At 44.7% G+C, this 26,719-nt stretch overlaps 1 protein-coding gene across 1 annotated transcript in view; it reads right to left on the bottom strand.

The window, feature by feature from the left end:
- LOC310909073 (uncharacterized protein) overlaps window positions 1–26,719 on the bottom strand; it is a gene marked incomplete at both ends in the record, with an annotated part of 115,572 nt that overhangs the window by 5,272 nt on the left and 83,581 nt on the right. The window contains 10 exons of the mRNA XM_083860636.1: window positions 2,977–3,015; window positions 3,603–3,651; window positions 7,999–8,052; window positions 9,484–9,561; window positions 17,383–17,499; window positions 18,646–18,708; window positions 19,351–19,413; window positions 21,211–21,264; window positions 21,491–21,544; window positions 24,055–24,135. Coding sequence (XP_083716762.1) covers window positions 2,977–3,015; window positions 3,603–3,651; window positions 7,999–8,052; window positions 9,484–9,561; window positions 17,383–17,499; window positions 18,646–18,708; window positions 19,351–19,413; window positions 21,211–21,264; window positions 21,491–21,544; window positions 24,055–24,135 — 652 coding nt within the window. The remainder of the gene's footprint in view (window positions 1–2,976; window positions 3,016–3,602; window positions 3,652–7,998; window positions 8,053–9,483; window positions 9,562–17,382; window positions 17,500–18,645; window positions 18,709–19,350; window positions 19,414–21,210; window positions 21,265–21,490; window positions 21,545–24,054; window positions 24,136–26,719) is intronic.

Below are 26,719 nucleotides of genomic sequence, written 5' to 3'. Positions count from 1 at the left end.
TTGGACTCCCTGCCTTGGATTTGGATGATTTTTAAGATTCCTTTCCATCCCAAACCATTCCACGTCCCAAACTGGAAAGAGATCTGTAAAAACCCTGGAATCCAAATTTCTGTTGAATTCCCTGCCTTGGAATTGGATAATTTTTAAGGTCCTTTCCATCCCAAACCATTTAATGTCCCAGATTGGAAGGTGTTGGAAGGATCATGGAGTCCAACTCCCTTTTAGGCTGGAATTTGGAATACTGACACCTCCCCTACAGGATATTTTTGGGGTGACAAAGAGGATTTAATGACAGTTTTTTATCAGGTCTAATTAAGCCCCAAACCCCCAGGCTGGAAAACCATTCCACTGCTCCATCTCCCTAATTTGGAAGAAATTCCCAAAGAACATCACACTTGCATCCCATAATAAATGGCCACACCTGTAAAACTGATTTTGGGGTGTAAAGGTGATGACATTGGGGTGTCTTGCTCAGTGCAATGGGATTTTTAATTTATTTTGAATTATTTCTCTGGCTGTGTCATCAATTGTACCCAACCCTTCTCCTCCTCCTGGTGACAAAATCTGAGCATCTTAATTTTCTGAATTACAATAAATGATCCTGAACTCTTCCCTCCTTTTAAATCCTGTCCCAAAATTTGGATTTCGAGCTCCAAGTCCTGCCACAAATTACTCCATAATCCCTCAATTTCTCCCTGTCCTATTTTCCCTCTCTCCAGATGGAAATCCAACCCCCAATGAGGAGATCTGGAGATCCATGGGGCGACTCTTGCCCTGCTGTAGGAGCAGATTTGGGTCTCCCAGATCTCTTCCCTCTTGGAAAACACAATCACAGGAACAGATCCAGTTGTTTTTCCGTGAGTTTTAAGCCGTGTTTTTACCCTTCATTAAAATGTTCACGAGGCCCTGGACAGAAATAGTCAGGGATGAGTGTTTGGTCTCAGAGATGCCATTTCTGCCTGGTTGGAAGTTTTGCTGCAACTTGCCAGGGATGTGGAGAAAAAAAAAAAAAAGGGATAAAATCATCCCTGGAAATGCTGCCTCCTCCCAACTTTTTTTAAAGGAACCCTTTGGAAGGTTGGGATCACCCAAATATCCCATGAATATTTAGGTTTTCCTCGCTGGGAATCCCATCCCTGCCTCACTCCTGCCCAGTTCCAGGGACAGAGGATTGATCAGGAGGTCCATGGGATGCTCCAAGAGGGTTCCAGGGTTGGGAAGGTGGGAAGGAATTCACCTGGAAGGAGCAGAGGTGGCTCCATGAAGGGTTTCACTGGAGTCTCCACCGTGGTCTTGCCGTGAGTTGTGCCGAGATTTTCTTCCCCATTCCCGGAGAATTCCCGAGGCTGGGAATGTCCTTGGAGCCTCCTGTGGACTTCAGGCACTTCCAGACCTGTGGATTGAGGGTCACTGAGGGTGGATTTGATGCTTTGGGGTGGGTGGATCAGCTCAGCTCGTGGGAGCCCATCCCTGCCTCACTCCTGCCCAGTTCCAGGGACAGAGGATTGATCAGGAGGTCCATGGGATGCTCCAAGAGGGTTCCAGGGTTGGGAAGGTGGGAAGAAACTCACCTGGAAGGAGCAGAGGTGGCTCCATGAAGGGTTTCACTTGAGTGTCCAACATGGTCTTGCCGTGAGTTGTGCCGAGATTTTCTTCCCCATTCCCGGAGAATTCCCGAGGCTGGGAATGCCCTTGGAGCCTCCTGTGGACTTCAGGCACCTCCAGACCTGTGGATTGAGGGTCACTGAGGGTGGATCTGATGCTTTGGGGTGGGTGGACCATTGGATTTGAGGATTCCATGGAGCTCAGCCTGGGGCTGGTGGAGCAATCCCGGGATTTTGTGGGCAGGGATTGGGATTTTTGTGGGCAGGGATTGGGATTTCTGTGGGCAGGGATTGGGATTTCTGTGGGCAGGGATTGGGATTTTTGTGGGCAGGGATTGGGATTTCTGTGGGCAGGGATTGGGATTTTGTGGGCAGGGATTGGGATTTCTGTGGGCAGGGATTGGGATTTTGTAGGCAGGGATTGGGATTTCTGTGGGCAGGGATTGGGATTTTGTAGGCAGGGATTGGGATTTTGTGGGCAGGGATTGGGATTTCTGTGGGCAGGGATTGGGATTTTTGTGGGCAGGGATTGGGATTTCTGTGGGCAGAGATTGGGATTTCTGTGGGCAGAGATTGGGATTTTGTGGGCAGGGATTGGGATTTTTGTGGGCAGGGATTGGGATTTCTGTGGGCAGGGATTGGGATTTCTGTGGGCAGGGATTGGGATTTCTGTGGGCAGAGATTGGGATTTTGTGGGCAGGGATTGGGATTTTTGTGGGCAGGGATTGGGATTTCTGTGGGCAGGGATTGGGATTTCTGTGGGCAGGGATTGGGATTTCTGTGGGCAGGGATTGGGATTTTGTAGGCAGGGATTGGGATTTCTGTGGGCAGGGATTGGGATTTTGTGGGCAGGGATTGGGATTTTTGTGGGCAGGGATTGGGATTTTGTGGGCAGGGACTGGGATTTCTGTGGGCAGGGACTGGGATTTTGTGGGCAGGGATTGGGATTTCTGTGGGCAGGGACTGGGATTTTGTGGGCAGGGATTGGGATTTTGTGGGCAGAGATTGGGATTTCTGTGGGCAGGGATTGGGATTTTCTGTGGGCAGGGATTGGGATTTCTGTGGGTTCAGCTCGAAAAACTGGGAGTGAGGAAGGGATTTGATCGTGTCCTGGAGGAGAAGGTGGAAACAGAAGACTTCCTCTCAGGAAGATCCATCCCCCTCAAACCAGGATCCCAAAGCTGTTGGTGATCCAACATTTTCTGCACTGAACCCCAGGAAAAAAAAAAAAAAAAAAAAAAAAAAAAAAAAAAAAAAAAAAAAAAAAAAAAAAAAAAAAAAAGCAAATTTCTCCCTAAAAACAACTTTTCACTTGCAATTTCAAGCTGGTTTGGGGCAATTCATCCTTTCCTGCATGAATTCCCAGCCTTACCCTTTTCCATGGAGATCTTTCCCAACTCACCTCCACAACCTGCAGGCAGAAGAGACAGGGAAAAAATTTGTTTGCTATTTTTTTTCCCAACATAAATAAGATTTTTTCAAGGAAACAATAATTTTAATGGATTATTTTCCCCTCCCTTTTCAAGGATCCAAAACTTTCCTAATAATTCCAGTAGAGGTGAACCTAAAAGCCTTCCACATCCATAGGGAAAACCCAGGGAATGGGGCAGGAAGGTTCTGCTGGATCTGAAATAAATGGATTTTTGCAAGGAAAGGAAAGCAAGACCCCAAAAACATTCAATATTGGGATAGTGGGATAAAAAAATCTCCAAATTTGGATTTTTTTTTGTGGTGCTGGTGGCAGTTATTCCCTGTGGGAAAGGAAAATTCTGTTTCTCAATCCACGAGGAAATGGAGGAAAGTTTTGCTGACAAAACCAAATGGGAAGAGACAGGGGAGGGGGATGTTGAGGGATAAAAATGAAGAGTTTTCAGGAGGTCAGGAATGTGCAGGGCCCCAGAATTCCACCTTGCAGCTAATGGGTGACATTTGGAGCCGTGCTGGCACAGAAATGGCTCCAATTTAGCAGCTGGCAGGGTCACCACGGGGCCAACTCACCACACATCCCTCTCATTTCGCTCCTCAGCACTTCCTTCACCTCTTCCTCCTGTGCCAGAGAGGGAAAAACAGAATTTAGGGATGAATTCCAACCCTGGTGTCATCTCCCTGCTTTGTCCCACTGAGGTGGAGCCATCTCGTAATGAGAGCGGAGATTTGGGGAGTTCAGCTCAAGATTTGTGGCTCATTCCCTCTGGAAATTCCTAATTTTCCTGCAGCCAGGAGGAATTCCTGGCAATGAAGAGTGGGATCCCAGCCCATGTCACACCTGGGTTGGCTTTCCAAGGATTGTCCCCACCCTCCTGCATTGTCCCACTGAGGTGGAGTCACCTCATTTTGGGTGCAATGAAATTGGAGATTTGGTGCCACAGAGAGCTTGGTTCAAGATTTGTGGCTCATTCCTTCTGGAAATTCCTGGTTTTCCTGGAGCCATGAGGAATTCCTGGACATGAGGAATTGGGACTCCCAACCCATGTCACGCCTGGTCTGGCTTTCCAAGGATTGTCCCCACCCTCCTGGATTGTCCCACTGAGGTGGAGGCACCTCGTTTTGGGTGAAATGATTGGAGATTTGGTGTCACAGAGAGCTTTGTTCAAGATTTGTGGCTCATTCCTTCTGGAAATTCCTGGTTTTCCTGGAGCCAGCTCCTCTGGCCACAAGGAATGGGACCCCAACCCATGTCACCCCTTAAACCTGGTCTGGCTTTCCAAGGAGTGTCCCATGAGATGGAGCCACCTCGTTTTGGGTGCAATGAGAGCAGAGATTTGTTGTCATGGGGAGCTCAGCTCAAGATTTGCACCTCATTCCCTCTGGAAATTCCTGGTTTTTCTGGAGTCAGCTCCTCTGGCCACAAGGAATGGGATCTCAACTCATGTCACAGCTCAAACCTGGGCTGGCTTTCCAAGGAGTGTCCCCACCCTCCTGGCACTGTCCCACCAAGGTGGAGCCACCTTATTTCTCTGCAATGATCAGATATTTGGTTTGATGGACAGCTCTGTTCAAGATTTGCACCTCATTTCCTCTGGAAATTCCTGGTTTTCCTGCAGCCAGGAAGAAATCCTGGACATGAGGAGTGGGACCCCAACTCATGTCACAGCTCAAACCTGGGCTGGCTTTCCAAAGAGTGTCCCCACCCTCTTGTCATTGTCCCACTGAGGTGGAGTCACCTCATTTTGGGGTGTAATGAGAGAAGAGATTTGGAGAGCTTTGTTCAAGATTTGCACCTCATTCCCTCTGGAAATTCCTGTTTTCTGGAGCCAGCTCCTCTGACCATGAGGAATGGGACCCCAACCCATGTCACACCTGGGTTGGCTTTCCAAGGATTGTCCCCACCCTCCTGGATTGTCCCACTGAGGTGGAGTCACCTCATTTTGGGTGCAATGATTGGAGATTTGGTGTCACAGAGAGCTCTGTTGAAGGTCTGTGGCTCATTTCCTCTGGAAATTCCTGGTTTTCCTGCAGCAGGAAGAAATCCTGGACACGAGGAGTGGGACCCCCAACTCATGTCACAGCTCAAACCTGGGCTGGCTTTCCAAAGAGTGTCCCCACCCTCCTGGCACTGTCCCACCAAGGTGGAGCCACCTTATTTCTCTGCAATGATCAGATATTTGGTTTGATGGAGAGCTCTGTTCAAGATTTGCACCTCATTCCCTCTGGAAATTCCTGGTTTTCCTGCAGCCAGGAAGAAATCCTGGACATGAGGAGTGGGACCCCAACTCATGTCACAGCTCAAACCTGGGCTGGCTTTCCAAGGAGTGTCCCCACCCTCTTGTCATTGTCCCGCTGAGGTGGAGCCACCTCATTTTGGGGTGTAATGAGAGAAGAGATTTGGAGAGCTTTGTTCAAGATTTGTGGCTCATTCCCTCTGGAAATTCCTGGTGTTTCTGGAGCCAGCTCCTCTGACCATGAGGAATGGGACCCCAACCCATGTCACACCTGGGCTGGCTTTCCAAGGAGTGTCCCCACCCTCCTGGATTGTCCCACTGAGGTGGAGGCACCTCGTTTTGGGTGAAATGATTGGAGATTTGGTGTCACAGAGAGCTTTGTTCAAGATTTGTGGCTCATTCCTTCTGGAAATTCCTGGTTTTCCTGGAGCCAGCTCCTCTGGCCACAAGGAATGGGACCCCAACCCATGTCACCCCTTAAACCTGGTCTGGCTTTCCGAGGAGTGTCCCACTGAGGTGGAGCCACCTCGTTTTGGGTGCAATGAGAGCAGAGATTTGGTGTCATGGGGAGCTCAGCTCAAGATTTGCACCTCATTCCCTCTGGAAATTCCTGGTTTTTCTGGAGCCAGCTCCTCTGGCCACAAGGAATGGGATCTCAACTCATGTCACAGCTCAAACCTGGGCTGGCTTTCCAAGGAGTGTCCCCACCCTCCTGGCACTGTCCCACCAAGGTGGAGCCACCTTATTTCTCTGCAATGATCAGATATTTGGTTTGATGGAGAGCTCTGTTCAAGATTTGTGGCTCATTCCCTCTGGAAATTCCTGGTTTTTCTGGAGCCAGCTCCTCTGACCATGAGGAATGGGACCCCAACCCATGTCACACCTGGGTTGGCTTTCCAAGGATTGTCCCCACCCTCCTGGATTGTCCCACTGAGGTGGAGCCACCTCGTTTTGGGTGAAATGATTGGAGATTTGGTGTCACAGAGAGCTCTGTTGAAGGTCTGTGGCTCATTTCCTCTGGAAATTCCTGGTTTTCCTGCAGCCAGGAAGAAATCCTGGACACGAGGAGTGGGACCCCAACTCATGTCACAGCTCAAACCTGGGCTGGCTTTCCAAGGAGTGTCCCCACCCTCTTGTCATTGTCCCGCTGAGGTGGAGCCACCTCATTTTGGGGTGTAATGAGAGAAGAGATTTGGAGAGCTTTGTTCAAGATTTGTGGCTCATTCCCTCTGGAAATTCCTGGTTTTTCTAGAGCCAGCTCCTCTGACCATGAGGAATGGGACCCCAACCCATGTCACACCTGGGTTGGCTTTCCAAGGATTGTCCCCACCCTCCTGGATTGTCCCACTGATGTGGAGCCACCTCGTTTTGGGTGCAATGATTGGAGATTTGGTGTCACAGAGAGCTCTGTTGAAGGTCTGTGGCTCATTTCCTCTGGAAATTCCTGGTTTTCCTGCAGCCAGGAAGAAATCCTGGACACGAGGAGTGGGACCCCAACTCATGTCACAGCTCAAACCTGGGCTGGCTTTCCAAAGAGTGTCCCCACCCTCTTGTCATTGTCCCACTGAGGTGGAGCCACCTCATTTTGGGTGCAATGATTGGAGATTTGGTGTCACAGAGAGCTCTGTTGAAGGTTTGCACCTCATTCCCTCTGGAAATTCCTGTTTTTTCTGGAGCCAGCTCCTCTGGCCATGAGGAATGGGACCCCAACCCATGTCACACCTGGGCTGGCTTTCCAAGGATTGTCCCCACCCTCCTGGATTGTCCCACTGAGGTGGAGTCACCTCATTTTGGGTGCAATGATTGGAGATTTGGTGTCACAGAGAGCTCGGTTCAAGATTTGCACCTCATTCCCTTTGGAAATTCCTGGTTTTCCTGCAGCCAGGAGGAATTCCTGGCCACAGGGAATGGGATCCCAACCCATGTCCCACCTCAGCCTTGTTTGGTTTTCCAGGATTGTCCCCACCCTCCTGTCATTGTCCCCAAAGCCACAATCTCCCAGACTTCCCTGATCTCTGAAAAGCCCCCGGAGCCACCTCCATCCAAATGATCCTCCAGGATTTCCCCTTGGGAACGAGCTGTGGGACCACACCTGGAGATCTGGAGCTGCACCTTCTCCTGCTTTTCTCTCCCTCTTTCCCAGCCAACAACATTCCCCATGGAATGGGACCTCCAATCTCATGGATTTGGAGCTCATCCCTCATGCCTGGGACAGCCAAAGGTCACTGATCCCATTGGGAATTTTCCCTGTGGGATGGTGGATGTCCCGCTGGGGTCATCACCTCTTATCCTTCTTGGAATTCCAAATTTCGGGGCATTTTGCTGGAATTTTCAGCAGCTCAGATTTAGGAGATCCTTTCCCACAAATCCCCCTCCCTGCTAAAATCAATCCTGTTTGGGAAATTAATCCACATCCTGGAAAAAAAAATGGAATTATTGCCTTGTATCAATCAAGTGGCACAAAATTTGGGATGAAGGGGAGTGGAAGGAGCTGGAATTTTGTCCTGATCCGTGTGGATCAACCCCTTCCTTCTTCCTCAGGATTTAGAAGCCCAAGGAAGCAGATTTTCCCCATTTTTGTGACACCAACAACCTGATTTTCCAAAAATTCTCAGAGTGAATCCATTTCTGAGCATTTCCCTCCTCCCCTCCCAAACTCAGGGCCGAGTTTGGCCGATTTCCTCCATTTTTCCCCCCTGGAATGGGAAATAATTTTGGGATAAATCACTCACAGAAAGGCCTGGCTCTCCCTTGGCTCCTTTCTGCCCAGCAGGACCGTTTTCCCCCTGGTAAAAAAAACAAACAAACCCATTTCCATCATCACCAAATCTCCAAATTCCATGGAAATTTTTCCATGGAATGCTCTGGGAATGAGAAATCCTTAGGGGTGACGGCTGGGAAAGCCCCATGTATTTTCCTATAAATTTTCCTATAAATTTTCCTATAAAATTTCCTATAAATTTTTGGGATATCTGGATCTCTTCTGGCATCTTTATTCAGTGATTCCAAGCTCTTATTTTTAAGATTTCCAGAGGTATTTTCCAGGTAAAATTCAGCTTCCATAAGGAAAATTAACAGGGAGAAAATCCAAGTCTCTTTGGGAGGGGAAAAAAAAATATTTGAGAGTTTTTTTAAAGTGGATTTTGTGATAAAGGAGTTGATTAAGGAGATCTGGTGGAACCAAAAAAAAATTATTATTGGGAATTGTTGGATGTGGGTTGAATTCCTTGTTCATCTTTTCTGTTCTTGCCTTAAATCCCGTTTTTTTTTTTGGGAATTCCATGGGATCACATATTTTTTTTTGTCTTTCTGAAGAGCAGCCTTGAGTTCTGATCAACACCTCCTGTTCTAAATATCAATATATAATTTATAAAATTATATATATAAAAATTATATATATATAATTATATAATGAATATAATATTTATATAATAAATATAATATTTATATAATAAACATAATATTTATATAATTTTATATATATTTTATAATAAATATTTATATAATTAAAATTATATATAATTTATATAATTTTTAATATATTTAATTAATCCCAACATGATTTGAAACCGGAGCTGCAATTCCAGCCCTGGAAAGGTGAAAAAACCAGGAGATGCTGAGTTTTGTCAACAAGGGATAAAAAACACCCTGACAAAATCCTGAAACTGGATTTGTGGATTAAGGACACTCAAAAACATTAAAAAGGACAAGGAGCACAAGAAGGATGATCCCAATTAGAGCCGAGAGGATCATTTTTCTCAATCCACGCTGGGGAAAAATCAAATTATTCACCAGCAGCACATGGAGTTAAAGCAGTGACCCTAAAACCCCCTGGGGGGACATTGGGATTTGTAGAGTGTAGGGACTGACCCCAAAAAAATTGGGGATTGGGATTTGAAACTCTTGTTGGAATTCTCTGTTAATTACACGTTAATTGCCTTGGATTGATTATTGATTATTGATTATTGATTATTGATTAATTCCTGCTCTGCCTGGAGGATGTGCTGATCCAAAATTTGGATCTTTTTCCCACCTCCAGGCAGGAATTTTGGGGCAGCATTGCCCGTGTCCAACACCTGGAATTTGGGATTTGCTCTTTGGGTGTAAAATTGGGAGAGCTGAGAAATGAAACCTGGAAACTCCAAGGCTCATCCAGGTTGGGATTTATCCATCCCACCCCAGTTTGGGATTTTGGGAAGGATCATTCCCATACTCACCACTTCTCCTTTTGGCCCATCCACACCTGGGGGGCCCTGGAGGCAGAGCTGGGATTTTCCTCTTTTCCCTGGTGGACCCTGGGGAGGAAAAAGAGAGATTTCAGTCAATATTTCCAGAGATATCCCACATTTCTTTGGGATTTTTCCCCCTAAAACCCAACCTGGGCCATAACAGAAGATGCTCAGGTGTTCTCCAGGTGGGATCAATGCTCTGGAATTTTTTCCCCCTCTGTCCCAACCCCACAAAGCCACAAATTCCCAGAGTTTCTCCTTTAATTCCAGGAGAAGCCGGAATTCCAGGAGCAGCGTGGGTGGGAAAAGTGGCACCTCTCTTTAATCAGTGTCCAAAAAAAAAAAAAAAGAAATAAATAATAAAAAAAGCCATTTATTATCCCAGACAGGCTTTTTCTGTACTCGGTAATAACATCAAAAATTCCAGCCTTTTTAAAGATCCATGAAAAGGTGAGACTTCAGTCAACATTTCCAGAGATATCCCATATTTTTTTTGGGATTTTTTCCCCTAAAACCCAACTTGGCCATAACAGAAGATGCTCAGGTGTTCTCCAGGTGGGATCAATGCTCTGGAATTTTTTCCCTCTCTGTCCCAACCCCACAAAAGCCACAAATTCCCAGAGTTTTTCCTTTAATTCCAGGAGAATTCCAGGAGCAGCGTGGGCGGGAAAAGGGGCACCTCTCTTTAATCAGTGTCCAAAAAAAAAAAAAAAGAAATAAAGAAAAAAAACCTCATTTATTATCCCAGACAGGCTTTTTCTGTGCTCGGTAATAACATTAAAAATTCCAACCTTTTTAAATATCCATGAAAAGGAGAGACTTCAGTCAATATTTCCAGAGATATCCCACATTTTTTTGGGATTTTTCCCCCTAAAACCCAACCTGGGCCATAACAGAAGATGCTCAGGTGTTCTCCAGGTGGGATCAATGCTCTGGAATTTTTTCCCCCTCTGTCCCAACCCCACAAAGCCACAAATTCCCAGAGTTTCTCCTTTAATTCCAGGAGAATTCCAGGAGCAGCGTGGGTGGGAAAAGTGGCACCTCTCTTTAATCAGTGTCCAAAAAAAAAAAGAAATAAATAAAAAAAAAAGCCATTTATTATCCCAGACCGGCTTTTTCTGTGCTCGGTAATAACATTAAAAATTCCAGCCTTTTTAAATATCCATGAAAAGGAGAGACTTCAGTCAACATTTCCAGATATTTCCCACATTTTTTTGGGATTTTTTCCCCTAAAACCCAACCTGGGCCATAACAGAAGATGCTCCAGATGGGATCAATGCTCTGGAATTTTTTCCCTCTCTGTCCCAACTCCACAAATTCCCAGAGTTTCTCCTTTAATTCCAGGAGAAGCCGGAATTCCAGGAGCAGCGTGGGTGGGAAAAGGGGCACCTCTCTTTAATCAGTGTCCAAAAAAAAAAAAGAAATAAATAATAAAAATATTCATTTATTATCCCAGACAGGCTTTTTCTGTGCTCGGTAATAACATTAAAAATTCCAGCCTTTTTAAATATCCATGAAAAGGAGAGACTTCAGTCAACATTTCCAGATATTTCCCACATTTTTTTGGGATTTTTCCCCCTAAAACCCAACCTGGGCCATAACAGAAGATGCTCAGGTGTTCTCCAGGTGGGATCAATGCTCTGGAATTTTTTCCCCCTCTGTCCCAACCCCACAAAGCCACAAATTCCCAGAGTTTTTCCTTTAATTCCAGGAGAATTCCAGGAGCAGCGTGGGTGGGAAAAGTGGCACCTCTCTTTAATCAGTGTCCAAAAAAAAGGAAAAAAAAATTCATTTATTATCCCAGACAGGCTTTTTCTGTGCTTGGTAATAACATTAAAAATTCCAGCCTTTTTAAATATCCATGAAAAGGAGAGACTTCAGTCAACATTTCCAGAGATATCCCACATTTCTTTGGGATTTTCCCCCCTAAAACCCAACCTGGGCCATAACAGAAGATGCTCCAGATGGGATCAATACTCTGGAATTTTTTCCCCCTCTGTCCCAACCCCACAAATTCCCAGAGTTTCTCCTTTAATTCCAGGAGAAGCCGGAATTCCAGGAGCAGCGTGGGTGGGAAAAGGGGCACCTCTCTTTAATCAGTGTCCAAAAAAAAAAAAATAAATAAATAATAAAAAAAATCATTTATTATCCCAGACAGGCTTTTTCTGTGCTCGGTAATAACATTAAAAATTCCAGCCTTTTTAAATATCCATGAGGGAATGTTGTACTTTCAGCTCTCTCCTCCCCTCCTGTGATTCCTTTGATTTATTTTTCACGGCAAGGCACAGCCTGGGGAGCAAGAGGAGGAGAAATAATTTTGTTTTTCCATGAGCTGGAGAGGGGATTTAATCCATATTTTATTGTTCTGGAAGGACCTTTTCCCACCTTCTTCCTAAAAACACCCTTCAAAATTCCTTTTTTTAAATATCTCTGTCACAGCATCTTTATTCAGTGACTCCAAGCTCTTATTTTTAAGGAAAAAAAGTTGATTTTCAGAGGTTTTTTTCCAGGTAAAATTCAGTTTCCATAAGGAAAATTAACAGGGAGAAAATCCAAGTTTCTTTTTGGGGAAAAAAAAAGAAATATTTGGGAGTCGTTTTAAAGTGGATTTTGTGATAAAGGAGTTGATTAAGGAGATCTGGTGCCAAAAAAAAATTAAAATTATTATTGGGAATTGCTGGATGTGGGTTGAGTTCCTCATTCATATTTTCTGTTCTTGCCTTAAATCCCTTTTTTTTTGGGGAATTCCATGGGAATTCCCATTTTTTTTGTCATTTTGAAGAGCAGTCTTGAGTTCTGATCAACATCTCCCGTTCCAGATATTGATATTTTAATGATTTAATTAATTCAAACATTAATTTTCATATGGAATTTACCCAAATCCCATCAATATTTGATCCTGATGTGGAAAAGTTGTCAATGGATATTGGCTTGGGGAAAAAAAAATTTAAAAAAAAAATTAAAAAAATAATTAAAAATAATTAAAAAAAAAAAAAATCTGTTGGAATGAGGTGGAATAGAGATTTTTTTTGTGAACCTGCAAAAATTCCTGCAAAAATCTGTAGGATGAGGAGAGTGGATCTAATGAGGTCCAAATTAATTCAGATTTTCCCAGAAAATTGGGAATTTTCCCAAACTTCCATCCTCCAAAATCCAAATTATTGCCGTCATTATCAGGAATCAATAAAATTCGGTTTTTGGGGTTGTTTTATTCCAAATTTTTTTATTATTCTTGGATTTTTTTGTAATTTTTGGATTCTCTAATCTCTCCCATCAAAACCACGGAGGGAATTTTTCCAGATTCATTCAGATTTTCCCAGAAAATCGAGAAAATTATCGGGAAAATCCAAATTATTGCTGTCACTATCAGGAATCAAGCAGGACTTAAGGATAAAATTTGAGATTTTGGGTTATTTTATTCCAATTTTTTTTTATTCTTGGATTTTTTGTTGGATTTTTATTTGGATTTTTTTTTTTAAATCCAAGCCTGAAACTCTCCCATCAAAACCAGGGAGGGAATTTTTCCAGATTCATTCAGATTTTCCCAGAAAATCGGGAAAATTATTGGGAAAATCCAAATTATTGTCGTCATTGTCAGGAATCAAGCAGGACTTAAGGATAAAATTTGAGATTTTGGGTTATTTTATTCCAACTTTTCTTTTATTCTTGGATTTTTTGTAATTTTTGGATTCTTTAATCCAAGCCCGAAACTCTCCCATCAAAACCAGGGAGGGAATTTTTCCAGATTCATTCAGATTTTCCCAGAAAAATCGGGAAAATTATCAGGAAAATCCAAATTATTGCTGTCACTATCAGGAATCAAGCTGGGCTTACGTATAAAATTTCGGTTTTTTGGGTTATTTAATTCCAACTTTTTTTTTATTCTTGGATTTTTTGTTGGATTTTTATTTGGATTTTTTTTTTTTAAATCCAAGCCTGAAACTCTCCCAGCAAAACCAGGGAGGGAATTTTTCCAGATTCATTCAGATTTTCCCAGAAAATCGGGAATTGCCCCAAATTCCGTCCTCCAAAATCCAAATTATTGCTGTCATTGTCAGGAATCAATAAAATTTGGGGTTTTTTTGGTTATTTTATTCCAACTTTTCTTTTATTCTTGGATTTTTTTTGTCATTTTTGGATTTTTTTTTAATTCAAGCCCGAAACTCTCCCATCAAAACCACAGAGGGAATTTTTCCAGATTCATTCAGATTTTCCCAGAAAATCGGGAAAATTATTGGGAAAATCCAAATTATTGTCGTCATTGTCAAGAATCGAGCAGGGCTTGTGGATAAAATTTGTTTTTTTGGGTTATTTTATTCCAACTTTTTTTTATTCTTAGATTTTTGTTGGATTTTTATCTGGATTTTTTTTTAAATCCAAACCTGAAACTCTCCCATCAAAACTACTGAGGGAATTTTTCCAGATTCATTCAGATTTTCACAGAAAATTGGGAAAATTATCGGGAAAATCCAAATTAAATTATTGCCGTCATTGTCAGGAATCAAACAGGGCTTACGGATAAAATTTGGTTTTTTTTAGTTATTTTATTCCAACTTTTCTTTTATTCCTGGATTTTTTATTGGATTTTTATCTGGATTTTTTTTTAAATCCAAGCCCGAAACTCTCCCATCAAAACCGCGGAGAAAATTTTCATTTCCAGCCCTTTTTTTTTTCACTTCAAAAACTTCTTTATTCCTCTGAGCTGTCTCAAGAAAACTTCCAGGGCAGGGTGATCCTTCTCAGGGACAGAATTAACATCTCATTTCCCAGGATTTTTATTTTATTTTTTTTTTTTCTCCCACCTCTTGCCTTTCTAAAGGTTTCCCGACGTGGTCGGAATGCAAAAATATTCATTAAAAAATGAGAATTGAGAGGCACCGAGCCTCGGCATCCTGATCTTGGGATAATTAACCACTCGTTGTCCTGATCATTTGGAATTATTTCTCCATGGAGAGGTCAGACCTTGACGGGAAAGGAGGGGAAGGAAAAAAAAAAAAAAATTCTCCGGAGGGAAACGAAGCGCGAGATGGAATTCGTGGATGGAGGAAATTCCCGCGGAATGAGAGAACGGGGGAGAGATGGGGAAATGTGGGGATGATTTAGGGGGTCATAACAGGGTGTCCAGAGGTGGATCAACGTGGGGTTTGGGATTTGTGGGATTTAGGATATGATGGGGTTCCTGTGGGATTCAGGTTCTGTGGGATTTGGGATCTGTGGGATTCGGGATCTGTCGGATTCAGGATCTGTGGGATTTGGGATCTGTGGGATTCGGGATCTGTGGGATTCGGGATCTGTGGGATTCGGGATCTGTGGGATTTGGGATCTGTGGGATTCGGGATCTGTGGGATTTGGGATCTGTGGGATTTGGGATCTGTGGGATTCAGGATCTGTGGGATTTGGGATCTGTGGGATTCGGGATCTGTGGGATTCGGGATCTGTGGGATTTGGGATCTGTGGGATTTGGGATCTGTGGGATTCGGGATCTGTGGGATTTGGGATCTGTGGGATTCGGGATCTGTGGGATTTGGGATCTGTGGGATTTGGGATCTGTGGGATTCGGGATCTGTGGGATTTGGGATCTGTGGGATTCGGGATCTGTGGGATTCGGGACCTGTGGGATTCGGGATCTGTGGGATTCGGGATCTGTGGGATTCGGGATCTGTGGGATTCGGGACCTGTGGGATTCGGGATCTGTGGGATTTGGGATCTGTGGGATTTGGGATCTGTGGGATTCGGGATCTGTGGGATTTGGGATCTGTGGGATTCGGGATCTGTGGGATTCAGGACCTGCTGGGATTCAGGATCTGTGGGATTTGGGACCTGTGGGATTTGGGATCTGTGGGATTTGGGACCTGTGGGATTCGGGATCTGTGGGATTTGGGACCTGTGGGATTCAGGACCTCCTGGGATTCAGGATCTGTGGGATTTGGGACCTGTGGGATTTGGGATCTGTGTGGGATTTAGGACCTGATGGGATTCTTGTGGGATTCAGGTTCTGTGGGATTTGGGACCTTCTGGGATTCAGGACCTGCTGGGATTCCTGTGGGATTTGGGATCTGTGAGATTATAGACTTATTGGGATTCCTGTGGAATTCAAGACCTGCTGGGATTCCTGTGAGATTCAGGATTTATTGGGATCCCTGTGGGATTCAGGATCTGTGGGATTCCTGTGGGATTCAGGACCTGTGGGATTCAGGGCCTACAGATTCTTGTGGGATTCAGGATCTGATGGGGTTCCTGTGGGATTCAGGATTTTTGGTATTTAGGACCTGATGAGATTCTTGTGGGATTTGGGATCTCTGGGATTATAGACTTGTTGGGATCCCTGTGGGATTCAGGATCTGTGGGATTCAAGACCTGAGGGATTTGGGACTTGATTGGATTCTTGTGGGATTCAGGTTCTGTGGGATTTGGGATCTGTGGGATTATAGACTTATTTGGATCCCTGTGGGATTCAGGATCTGTGGAATTCAGGACCTGCTGGGATTCCTGTGGGATGCAGGATTTGTGGAATTCAGGGCCTATAGGGATTCCTGTGGAATTCAGGACCGGTGGCATTCCTGTGGGATTCAGGACATGTGGGATTTGGGATCAGTGGGATTTGGGATCTGATGGGATTCAGGATCTGTGTGGGATTTAGGACCTGATTGGATTCTTGTAGGATTCAGGTTCTGTGGGATTTGGGATCTGTGGGATTATAGACTTGTTGGGATCCCTGTGGGATTCAGGATCTGTGGGATTCAAGACCTGAAGGATTTGGGACCTGATGGGATTCTTGTGGGGTTCAGGTTCTGTGGGATTTGGGATCTGTGGGATTATAGACTTATTTGGATCCCTGTGGGATTCAGGATCTGTGGGATTCAGGACCTGTTTGGATTCCTGTGGAATTCAAGACCTGCTGGGATTCCTGTGAGATTCAGGATTTATTGGGATCCCTGTGGGATTCAGGACCTGTGGGATTCAGGGCCTATAGATTCTTGTGGGATTCAGGATCTGATGGGATTCCTGTGGGATTCAGGATTTTTGGTATTTAGGACCTGATGAGATTCTTGTGGGATTTGGGATCTCTGGGATTATAGACTTGTTGGGATCCCTGTGGGATTCAGGATCTGTGGGATTCAGGACCTTCTGAGACTCCTTTGGGATTCAGGATCTGTGGGATTCGGGATCTGTGGCATTCCTGTAGGATTCAGGACCTGTAGGATTTGAGACCTTCTGGGACTCGAGACCTTCTGGGATTCAGGACCCTCTGGGATTCCTCCTATGGGATTCAGGATTTGTGGGATTCAGGATCTGTGGGATTCAGGACCTGCTGGGATTGAGGACCTGCTGGGATTCCTGTGGGATTCAGGGCCAGTGGGATTCAGGATCTGTGGGATTTAGGACCTTCTGAGATTCCTTTGGGATTTGGGATCTGTGGGATTCAGAACCTGTAGGATTTGGGACCTGTGGGATTCAGGATCTGTGGGATTTGGAACCTACTGGGATTCCTGTGGGATTTGGATCCTGTGGGATTTGGGACGTCTGGGATTTGGGATCTGTGGGATTCATGTCCTGCTGGGATTCCTGTAGGATTTGGGACCTGCTGTGATTCAGGATCTCTGGGATTCAGGATCTGTGGGATTCGGGACCTGCTGGGATTCCTGTGGGATTTAGGATCTGTGGGATTTGGAACCTTCTTGGATTCAGGACCTGTGGGATTCCTGTGGGATTCAGGACCTGTGGAATTCAGGATCTGTGGGATTCAGGATCTCTGGGATTCAGGACCTGTGGAATTCAGGATCTGTGGGGTTCAGGATCTGTGGGATTCAGCCCCTGTTTGGATTCCTGTGGAATTCAGGATCCTGTGGGATTTGGGATCTGTGGGATTGGGGACCCACTGCTCACCTTCAGGCCTGGCTCGCCCTGTGGCCCTCGAGGTCCGGGTGCTCCAGCCCCTCCAGGCTTCCCAGGAAATCCCGGTTGTCCTTTGAATCCTCCCAGTCCAGGAACTCCCTTGGCTCCCTGGGAATCACAGGAGGTTTTTAGGAATATAGAAACATCATCCAAACATTTCCACAGCATTGGGAATATGGGAACACTTTCCACATTCCTTTGGTGTGGGAGCTTTGCTCTCCACCTTTCCTGGTGATGTGGATTTTCCACCCAGTTATTCCCAAGAATTCCAAAATTCCCAACTCTCCCAACCCTTTCATTTGTAACCCTGGGAAAAAAGGAGGAAAGAGGAAGATCCCAACCCCAATCCTATAAATTTCCCACTCCTCTTCACCACTGAGCTTCCTCCTGGAGCTGCTGGAACAGAAAATATTCCCATGAAACTCAGCAGAAGGAAAAACCCAACACTCAGCGGTGGTTGGAAAATAAATTTGTGGGAGAGGAGAAGCCCAGGAGAGGATGAGAATTCCCTGGGAATGATTTCTTGAGGTGTTTGACCTCCTGAAGGGAAAGAGGAACAGATTTGTCATCAATAAAATCCTTTAAGATCCCAAATCTGCTGGAGACTGGAATTCAGGACGGGCTTGAGGGGCTGGAAAATGCCCAGAGATTTGATGGAAGCTGCTGACATTGTGTTAGTTTGTTTTTTTCCTTAAAAATTTGCTTTTTTAACAGAAATCCCAATTTTTTCCCCCCTATGGAAAAGTACAACTTTAAGTGTGGGGTGTTTTTTTTAAGGAACAAAGCAGGAAATGAAGAGAAGGAGGATTGGTGGGGAGTGATCCAGGTGGGAATCCCTCAGGGAGGTGAGAACAGAACTCGGAATCTGTTTGGAGACAGAGTTTGGAGTTTGGAGACCTTTCCCATTTTCCCAAGCCAAGGTGGCCACAGCTCGACCCACTTTTCCTACCCCAGACCATCCCAAGGATTTACCCTGGGAATGCTGGTGGAATAAACTCTGCCAATGAATCCCAGGATTCATTTCCTCACACTCAACTGGTTCCTTTGGGATTTTATCCATGGACAGAGGTGAATTTAACTCGACCTCTCCCTCCTGCCCTTTTCCAACCTGCATTCCCAACCCCAACGCTCCGGCCAGTTGACATTTCCCCTCTGGAAAGGGCACCAGTGATGTGGAAAATGTTAAATTTTGTTAATTCCAGCTGATGGATGTGGGATTTGTCCCTTGGAAATGGCAGCCTGGTCAGCACCAACCTTTTCTCCTTTTTCCCCAGGAATTCCCGAGGCGCCGTCGTTCCCTGAGGCTCCTGGTTCGCCCTGGAGGGAGCCAAGGTAAAATCATGAGCTTGGAAAAGCTGGAATTTTGGGAATAAACTGTTTTTTTCCTTGGATTGGAGTTATTTACTGAGTGTCACCTCAGTCTGGGCATTGGTGGTATTCCAGGAGAGGGAAAAATTCCCATTAAAATGGAAAAGAGCCTGTGGAGCTCTATCAGGATTGGGGTGGATGGACTCAGTTGAGGAGAAGAGTAAAGATCCCAATCCCAATCCCAATATCCAAGAATCTTCACTCAATCCTTGCTCATTTATGGGAACAGATCCAACAAAACCCAATTTATGCCCTTTGGAAGAAATGAGCATTTTCCAGAGGTGGATTTGGGAAAAGAGCCTGTGGAGCTCTATCAGGATTGGGGTGGATGGACTCGGTTGAGGAGGTGAATAAAGACTCCAATCCCAATCCCAATATCCAAGAGTAAAGATCCCAATCCCAATCCCAATATCCAAGAATCTTCACCCAATCCTTGCTGATTTATGGGAACAGATCCCAGAAAACCCAATTTACGCCCTTTGGAAGAAACGAGCATTTTCCAGAGGTGGATTTGGAAAAACTTCTGGGAAAACCCTTGTGGGATGACGTTAAATGTCCCTTCCCAAACCATTCCATGACTCAGATCCTCACTTTTGATCCACGTTGTCCATTGGATCCCGGAATTCCCGGTTTTCCAGCACTGCCAGTTTCTCCCTGTGGATGGAAGAGCAGCAATGGAGCATCGTGGAACTCTCAGGCCACGAAAATTTAAAAAATTTGGGTTAGGGTTAGGGGCTGTGAGGACAAAGAACCCCAAAAAATTGGGAAAATTCTGGAAAAGCAAGGAAAGGGATAATCCCAGGATGACGAAGTCGTCACCTCAGCCTAGAAAATTCAGATCACTAAAATTTAACTAATAACGAACGAGATAAATTAACTAATTAACACTAACTTAACTCATAACTGAGATAATTGGAAATCCTTAAAATTGGAGGTTATCCCAACTCCAAGAGGTGGGAAATTCCCGAGATAAAAAACTCAGTTACAAAACAGACTCCAAATCTTAATAACGGCAATAATAAAAATAATATTAATTAAAAATTATAATAACAGCAACAACAACATGGGCCCTGTCACGACAGCTCCCATTCCTCTTATCAAGCTTTCCAAAGCCTCCATAAAAAGCCCATTAAGGCTCATTAGCGTTGTTTACTGATAAGGGACTAATGGGGCTGATAAGAGCCTGGCACGAATTTAGAACTGAGCCCAAGCTGTTGCTAAGCCACAGATCAGGAGGGATTTGGGCTGGGTTTGGTTTAGTTTTTAACCCTAAATTATCCCAAAGTTCTCTACAAGCTTTAAAACTTCCCAATCCATAATTCCCTGCTCGTCCTGGGCCTTCCAAAAGGGATTTTCCCACAGAAATGGGGTGGATTATTGGGATTCCATGCCATGGATGAGAAGGGATTTGGGCTGGGTTTGGTTTCGTTTTTAACCCTAAATTATCCCAAAATTCCCTACAAATCTTCCCAATCCATGATTTTCTGCTCTTCCTGGGCCTTCCAAAAGGGATTTTCCCACAAAAATGGGGTGGATTTTTTGGGATTCCATGCCATGGATCAGGGAGGGATTTGGGCAGGATTTAGTTTAGTTTTTAACCCCAAATTATTCCAAAATTCCCAGCAAAGCTTCCCAATCCATGGTTCCCTGCTCTTCATGGACCTTCTGAGAGGGATTGGGTGGATTCCTCAGGATTCCATTCCATGGATGAGGATGGATTTGGGCTGCGTTTGTTTTCGTTTTAACCCCAGATTATCCCAAATTTCCCTACAAATCTTCCCAATCCATGATTCCCTGCTCTTCATGGGCCTTTGAGAGGGATGGGCTGGATCCCTCAGGATTCCATGCCATGGATCAGGAAGGATTTGGGCTGGGTCTAGTTTTTAATCCTAGATTATCCCAAAGCTCTCTGCAAGATTTAAAACTTCCCAATCCGTGATTCCCTGCTCTTCCTAAGTTTTTAACCCCAGATTATCCCAAAATTCCCAGCAAAGCTTCCCAATCCATGGTTCCCTGCTCTTCATGGACCTTCTGAGAGGGATTGGGTGGATTCCTCAGGATTCCATTCCATGGATGAGGATGGATTTGGACTGGGTTTGGTTTACTTTTTAACCCCAGATTATCTCAAATTTCCCTACAAATCTTCCCAATCCATGATTCCCTGCTCTTCATGGGCCTTTGAGAGGGATGGGCTGGATCCCTCAGGATTCCATGCCATGGATCAGGAAGGATTTGGGTAGATTTAGTTTTTAACCCCAGATTATCCCAAAATTCCCTACAAATCTTCCCAATCCATGATTCTCTGCTCCTCCTGGGCCTTCCAAGAGGAATTTTCCCACAGGAATGGGGTGGATTCCTGAGGATTCCATGCACAAACCTTCCCTGGGAATGAGTGGAATTCCCATTCTGGGAATGGGGCAGCAGGAGGGTGGGAAGCTGGGCTTGGCTCACCTTGGCACCTTTGGCTCCGGGAGTGCCGATCCGGCCTGGAAACCCCCTCAAACCCTGGGAAAAAAGGAAAATCCACAGGGAATGAGGGTAGAGGAGGAATTCTGAGTGTGCTGGGAGCTCCTTCCCCATCTCCCAAAGTTTATTTCCCAGGATTTCCCAGTGGTTGAGGTTGGGAGAAGGTTTATCCAACCCCCGATCCAAGCAGTGCCATCCAAAGCTGTTCCCAAGGATTTGGGGCATCTCCAAGGATGGATTTTCTGGGATTTCATCCGTGTCCTACCTTTGTCCCTTTCTGCCCGGTGTCACCAGTGGTCCCAGGGTCACCTTTTGCTCCCTGTGTGGAAAAAAAAAGGGATAAAGGAGATGAATTTTTTTAGGAATTTTGGGCTAAAATCCCATCCAGGTGCAGGAAGTTTATTGGGAGTCTCCCAAAAAGGGGAGGTGATCCCAGGAAAGTGAGATCCAGGAGGGATTTAGGGAAGGATTCCTGCTCTCCATCAGGCACAGAGAGACTTGGGATGTGAAGGGAAATGAAATTTGGGTTTTGGTAAGAAACAGAGGAAAATTCAGGCTGGGAAATGTGGGATAAGTAAGAGATTTTGGGATATGGACACGCTGGGAAATGGAGGGGGACAACCCCTAAAAACCAGGCCAGGATGTGCATTGGAGACTTTTCCAGGATTTGGGAAAGACCATGAGGAAGGCCCTGAGGCCTTTAGGGGGTGGGAAGGGAAAGGAATGTGGGATTTGGGAAGGAGCAGACAGGAATGTGGAATCCATGAAGAAACAGGAATGTGGGATCCAGGAAGGCACAAACAGGAATGTGGGATTTGGGAAGACACAGACAGGAATATGAGATTTGGGAAGAAGCAGACAGGAATGTGGGAACCAGGAATGTGGGATCCAAAAAAGCACAGACAGGAAAGTGGGATGCATGAAAGAACAGGAATGTGGGATTTGGGAAGGCAGAGACAGGAATGTAGGATCCAGGAAGGCACGGACAAGAATGTGGGATTTGGGAAGGAGCAGACAAGAATGTGGGATTTGGGAAGGAGCAGAGAGGAATGTGGGATTTAGGAAGGCACAGACAGGAATGTGGGATTTAGGAAGGCACCAAAAGGATGTGGGATCCAGGAATGTGGGATTTGGGAAGGCACAGACAGGAATGTGGGATTTGGGAAGGCACAGACAGGAATGTGGGATTTGGGAAGGAGTAGACAGGAATATGAGATTTGGGAAGGCACAGACAGGAATGTGGGATTTGAGAAGGAACAGGAATGTGGGATTTGGGAGGGAGGTGACAGGAATGTGGGATCCAGGAAGGAACAGGAACGTGGGATTTGGGAAGGAGCAGACAGGAATGTGGGATTTGGGAAAGGAGGAGACAGGAATGTGGGATCCAGGAAGGAACAGGAATGTGGGATCCAGGAAGGCACCAAAAGGATGTGGGATCCAGGAATGTGGGATTTGGGAGGGCACAGACAGGAATGTGGGATCCAAGAAAGTACAGACAGGAATGTGGGATTCAGGAAAGAACAGAAATATGGGATCCAGGAATGCACAGGCAGGAATGTGGGATTTGGGAAGGAGCAGAGAAGAATGTGGGATTTGGGAAGGAGCAGACAGGAATGTGGGATCCAGGAAGGAGCAGGAATATGGGATTTAGGAAGGAACAGGAATGTGGGATTTGGGAAGGAGCAGACAGAAATGTAGGATCCATGAAGGAGCAGGAATATGGGATTTGGGAAGGCACAGACAGGAATGTGGGATCCAGGAAAGAACAGGAATGTGGGATCCAGGAAGGCACCAAAAGGATGTGGGATCCAGGAATGTGGGATTTGGGAAGGCACAGACAGGAATGTGGGATTTGGGAAGGAGCAGGAATGTGGGATCCAGGAATGCACAGACAGGAATATGAGATTTGGGAAGGCACAGACAGAAATGTGGGATTTGGGAAAGCACAGACAAGAACGTGGGATTTGGGAAGGAGCAAACAGGAATATGAGATTTGGGAAGGCACAGACAAGAATGTGGGATCCAGGAAGGAGCAGGAATGTGGGATTTGGGAAGGAGCAAACAGGAGTGTGGGATCCATGAAGGCACAGACAGGAATGTGGGATTTGGGAAGGAGCAGACAGGGATATGAGATCCAGGAATGCACAGACAGGAATGTTGGATTTGGGAAGGAGCAGACAGGAATGTGGGATCCAGGAAGGAGCAGGAATGTGGGATTTGGGAATGCACAGACAGGAATGTTGGATTTGGGAAGGAGCAGACAGGAATGTGGGATCCAGGAAGGAGCAGGAATGTGGGATTTGGGAATGCACAGACAGGAATGTGGGATTTGGGAAGGAGCAGACAGGAATGTGGGATCCAGGAAGGAGCAGGAATGTGGGATTTGGGAATGCACAGACAGGAATGTGGGATTTGGGAAGGAGCAGACAGGAATGTGGGATCCAGGAATGTGGGATCCAGGAAGGAGCAGGAATGTGGGATTTGGGAATGCACAGACAGGAATGTGGGATTTGGGAAGGAGCAGACAGGAATGTGGGATCCAGGAATGTGGGATCCAGGAAGGAGCAGGAATGTGGGATTTGGGAGGGCACAGACAGGAATGTGGGATTTGGGAATGCACAGACAGGAATGTGGGATTTGGGAGGGCACAGACAGAAACGTGGGATTTGGGGAGGAGCAGACAGAAATGTGGGATTTGGGGAGGAGCAGACAGGAATGTGGGATTTGGGGAGGAGCAGACAGGAATGTGGGATTTGGGGAGGAGCAGACAGGAATGTGGGATCCAGGAAGGACAATCCCAAACAATCCCTGTCCTCTCCTGCCACTCACCGCTTTCCCCTTCTGTCCCTGAAATCCTCTGTCACCTTTGGCTCCCTTCATCCCGTTCTTCCCATCCAGTCCTGCTGCACCCTGCCAGAAAATTGGGAAAAATCCATCCCAGAACCCATTTTTTTTTTTTCAGGGAAGAAGGATAAGGATAATCCAGGATGGAAGTGGCCCCAGGAACATCCCCAAGGGCTGAGGTTGGGATTTAATTCCCATTCCTCACCCCAATCCCATGGGATTGTGAATCCCTGGCAAATAAAACCAGGGAAGGATTAATTTGGATTTCCAGCTCGGGAAATTGTGCCCGAGGAGATTTGGATGGGGTTGGGAATGGGAAAAGGGATTTAAGGAATGTGTGATCCAAGTTTTTTATCCAATTTTTTTTGAAATTTTTTGGCTTTCTGGAGCCACATCCAGCACTGGGACCTCTTTTCATGGAGTCTCCCTTTGTTGTGGTAGCAAATAAAATTGCTAAAAAAAAAAAAAAAATCTTCATTTATTTTTTGTTTTTAAATTTTAATTTTTTTTTCCAAGGTTGCCACAGTCTCCTTATCCCTCCTGGCCAATTCTGATGGCATTTTCCAGCACTGGATGTGAAGGAAAAATTGGATTTATCCCACTTGAGCCCCTCAGCTCTTTTAGGGGAGAATAAATTGGCTGCTTGGAAGCTGAAAAAGTGGAATTCTCTGCTTGGAATTTGGTTGTTGGGAGGAAAAAAAAATCATTAAAAATAAAATAAAGATAAAAATAAATAAAAGATAAATAAATAAATAAAGATAAAAATAAAAATAAAGATAAAGATAAAAATAAAAGATCAGATTTGTGTTCCAGGGACTCCCTGGATCAGGGAAAATCCGTGTTCCTCCACGTCCCAGGCACTATCAGGCACAAAAATCTCTTTATTGGTAACTATTTATTGACACAATCAATAGAAAATCCCATCTGGGGTTGTAAATAAACCATAAAACCCCCGGGGAAAATGGGAATGTCTCTGTTTGCTGGGACAGATTGGAGGGTAATGAACCATTTGTGTGATTGTTAAATCCCACAAATCCAGGATACCTTTGAGTGCCTGGAGTTCTGAAGGATCTCAGACCTGGGATGGGTCAAAAAGCTTCTTTTTGTGCACTAAAAAAACCCTGACATTAATTAAAATTCTCCTAAACAGCCTTCCCTAATTAGGGAAAAAAAAGGGAAAAAAAATAAAAAATAAAATGCAAAGAAGCCAAATGGAAATTTATTCCCTGGATTTCCATCCCAGGGAAACCAAAGCTGGACAATAAAACGGGAGGAAATTAAAATTTAAGGAAAAGTTAAACTCACTGAAGGAAAGCTGGGTCTGAGTCTGGCCTAGTCAGTCCAGGCAACAAAAATAAGATTTATTCATCTTATTATTGGGTTTTAATTGTCCATAAGTGGTTTCCTGCCTTTCCTGGGCTGGAGAGGTTTTGGAATGTGGATTGGAAGGTTTAAATTGGAAGAAGCTCAAAGAGGTGATGCTTTCCCAGGATGGGATAGAAGGAATTAAAAGAGGGAAAAAAAAGGGGAAAAAATGGGAAAAAAAAAAAAAAAAAGGAGGAGAAAAAAAAAAAAAGAAAAAAATAAAAAAGAAAATGCAAAGAAGCCAAATGGAAATTTGTTCTCCTGGATTTCCATCCCAGGGAAACCAAGGCTGGACAATAAATGGGAGGAAATTAAAATTTAAAGAAAAGTTAAACTCACTTAAGGATGTGCTGGGTCTGAGCCTGCCCTAGTCAGTCCAGGCAACAAAAATAAGATTTATTCATTTTATTATTGGGTTTTAATTGTCCATAAGTGGTTTCCTGCCTTTCCTGGGCTGGAGAGGTTTTGGAATGTGGATTGGAAGGTTTAAATTGGAAGAGAAAGAAGCTCAAAGAGGTGATGCTTTCCCAGGAGAGACAAAAGATGGGATAGAAGGAATTAAAAGAGGAAAAAGAAAAGGAAAAAAAAATGGGGGAAAAAAAAAGAAAAAAAAAAAAAAAAAAGAAAATGCAAAGAAGCCAAATGGAAATTTATTCCCTGGATTTCCATCCCAGGGAAACCAAAGCTGGACAATAAAACGGGAGGAAATTAAAATTTAAGGAAAAGTTAAACTCACTTAAGGATGTGCTGGGTCTGAGCCTGGCCTAGTCAGTCCAGGCAACAAAAATAAGATTTATTCATTTTATTATTGGGTTTTAATTGTCCATAAGTGGTTTCCTGCCTGTCCTGGGCTGGAGAGGTTTTGGAATGTGGATTGGAAGGTTTAAATTGGAAGAGGAAGAAACTCAAAGAGGTGATGCTTTCCCAGGAGAGAGAAAAGATGGGATAGAAGGAATTAAAAGAGGGAAAAAGAAAAGGGGAAAAAAATGGGGGGAAAAAAAAAAAAAAGGAAAAAAAAAATAAAATGCAAAGAAGCCAAATGGAAATTTGTTCCCTTGGATTTCCATCCCAGGGAAACCAAGGCTGGACAATAAAACGGGAGGAAATTAAAATTTAAGGAAAAGTTAAACTCACTTGAGGATGTGCTGGGTCTAAGCCTGGCCTAGTCAGTCCAGGCAAAAAAAAATAAGATTTATTCATCTTATTATTGGGTTTTAATTGTCCATAAGTGGTTTCCTGCCTTTCCTGGGCTGGAGAGGTTTTGGAATGTGGATTGGAAGGTTTA

Source organism: Zosterops lateralis, assembly GCF_965231275.1.
Source record: "Zosterops lateralis genome assembly, chromosome: 4".
NCBI lineage: Eukaryota > Metazoa > Chordata > Aves > Passeriformes > Zosteropidae > Zosterops > Zosterops lateralis.
The sequence above is the reverse complement of the archived record's forward strand: the minus strand, read 5'-3'. Positions and strand labels throughout refer to the sequence as shown.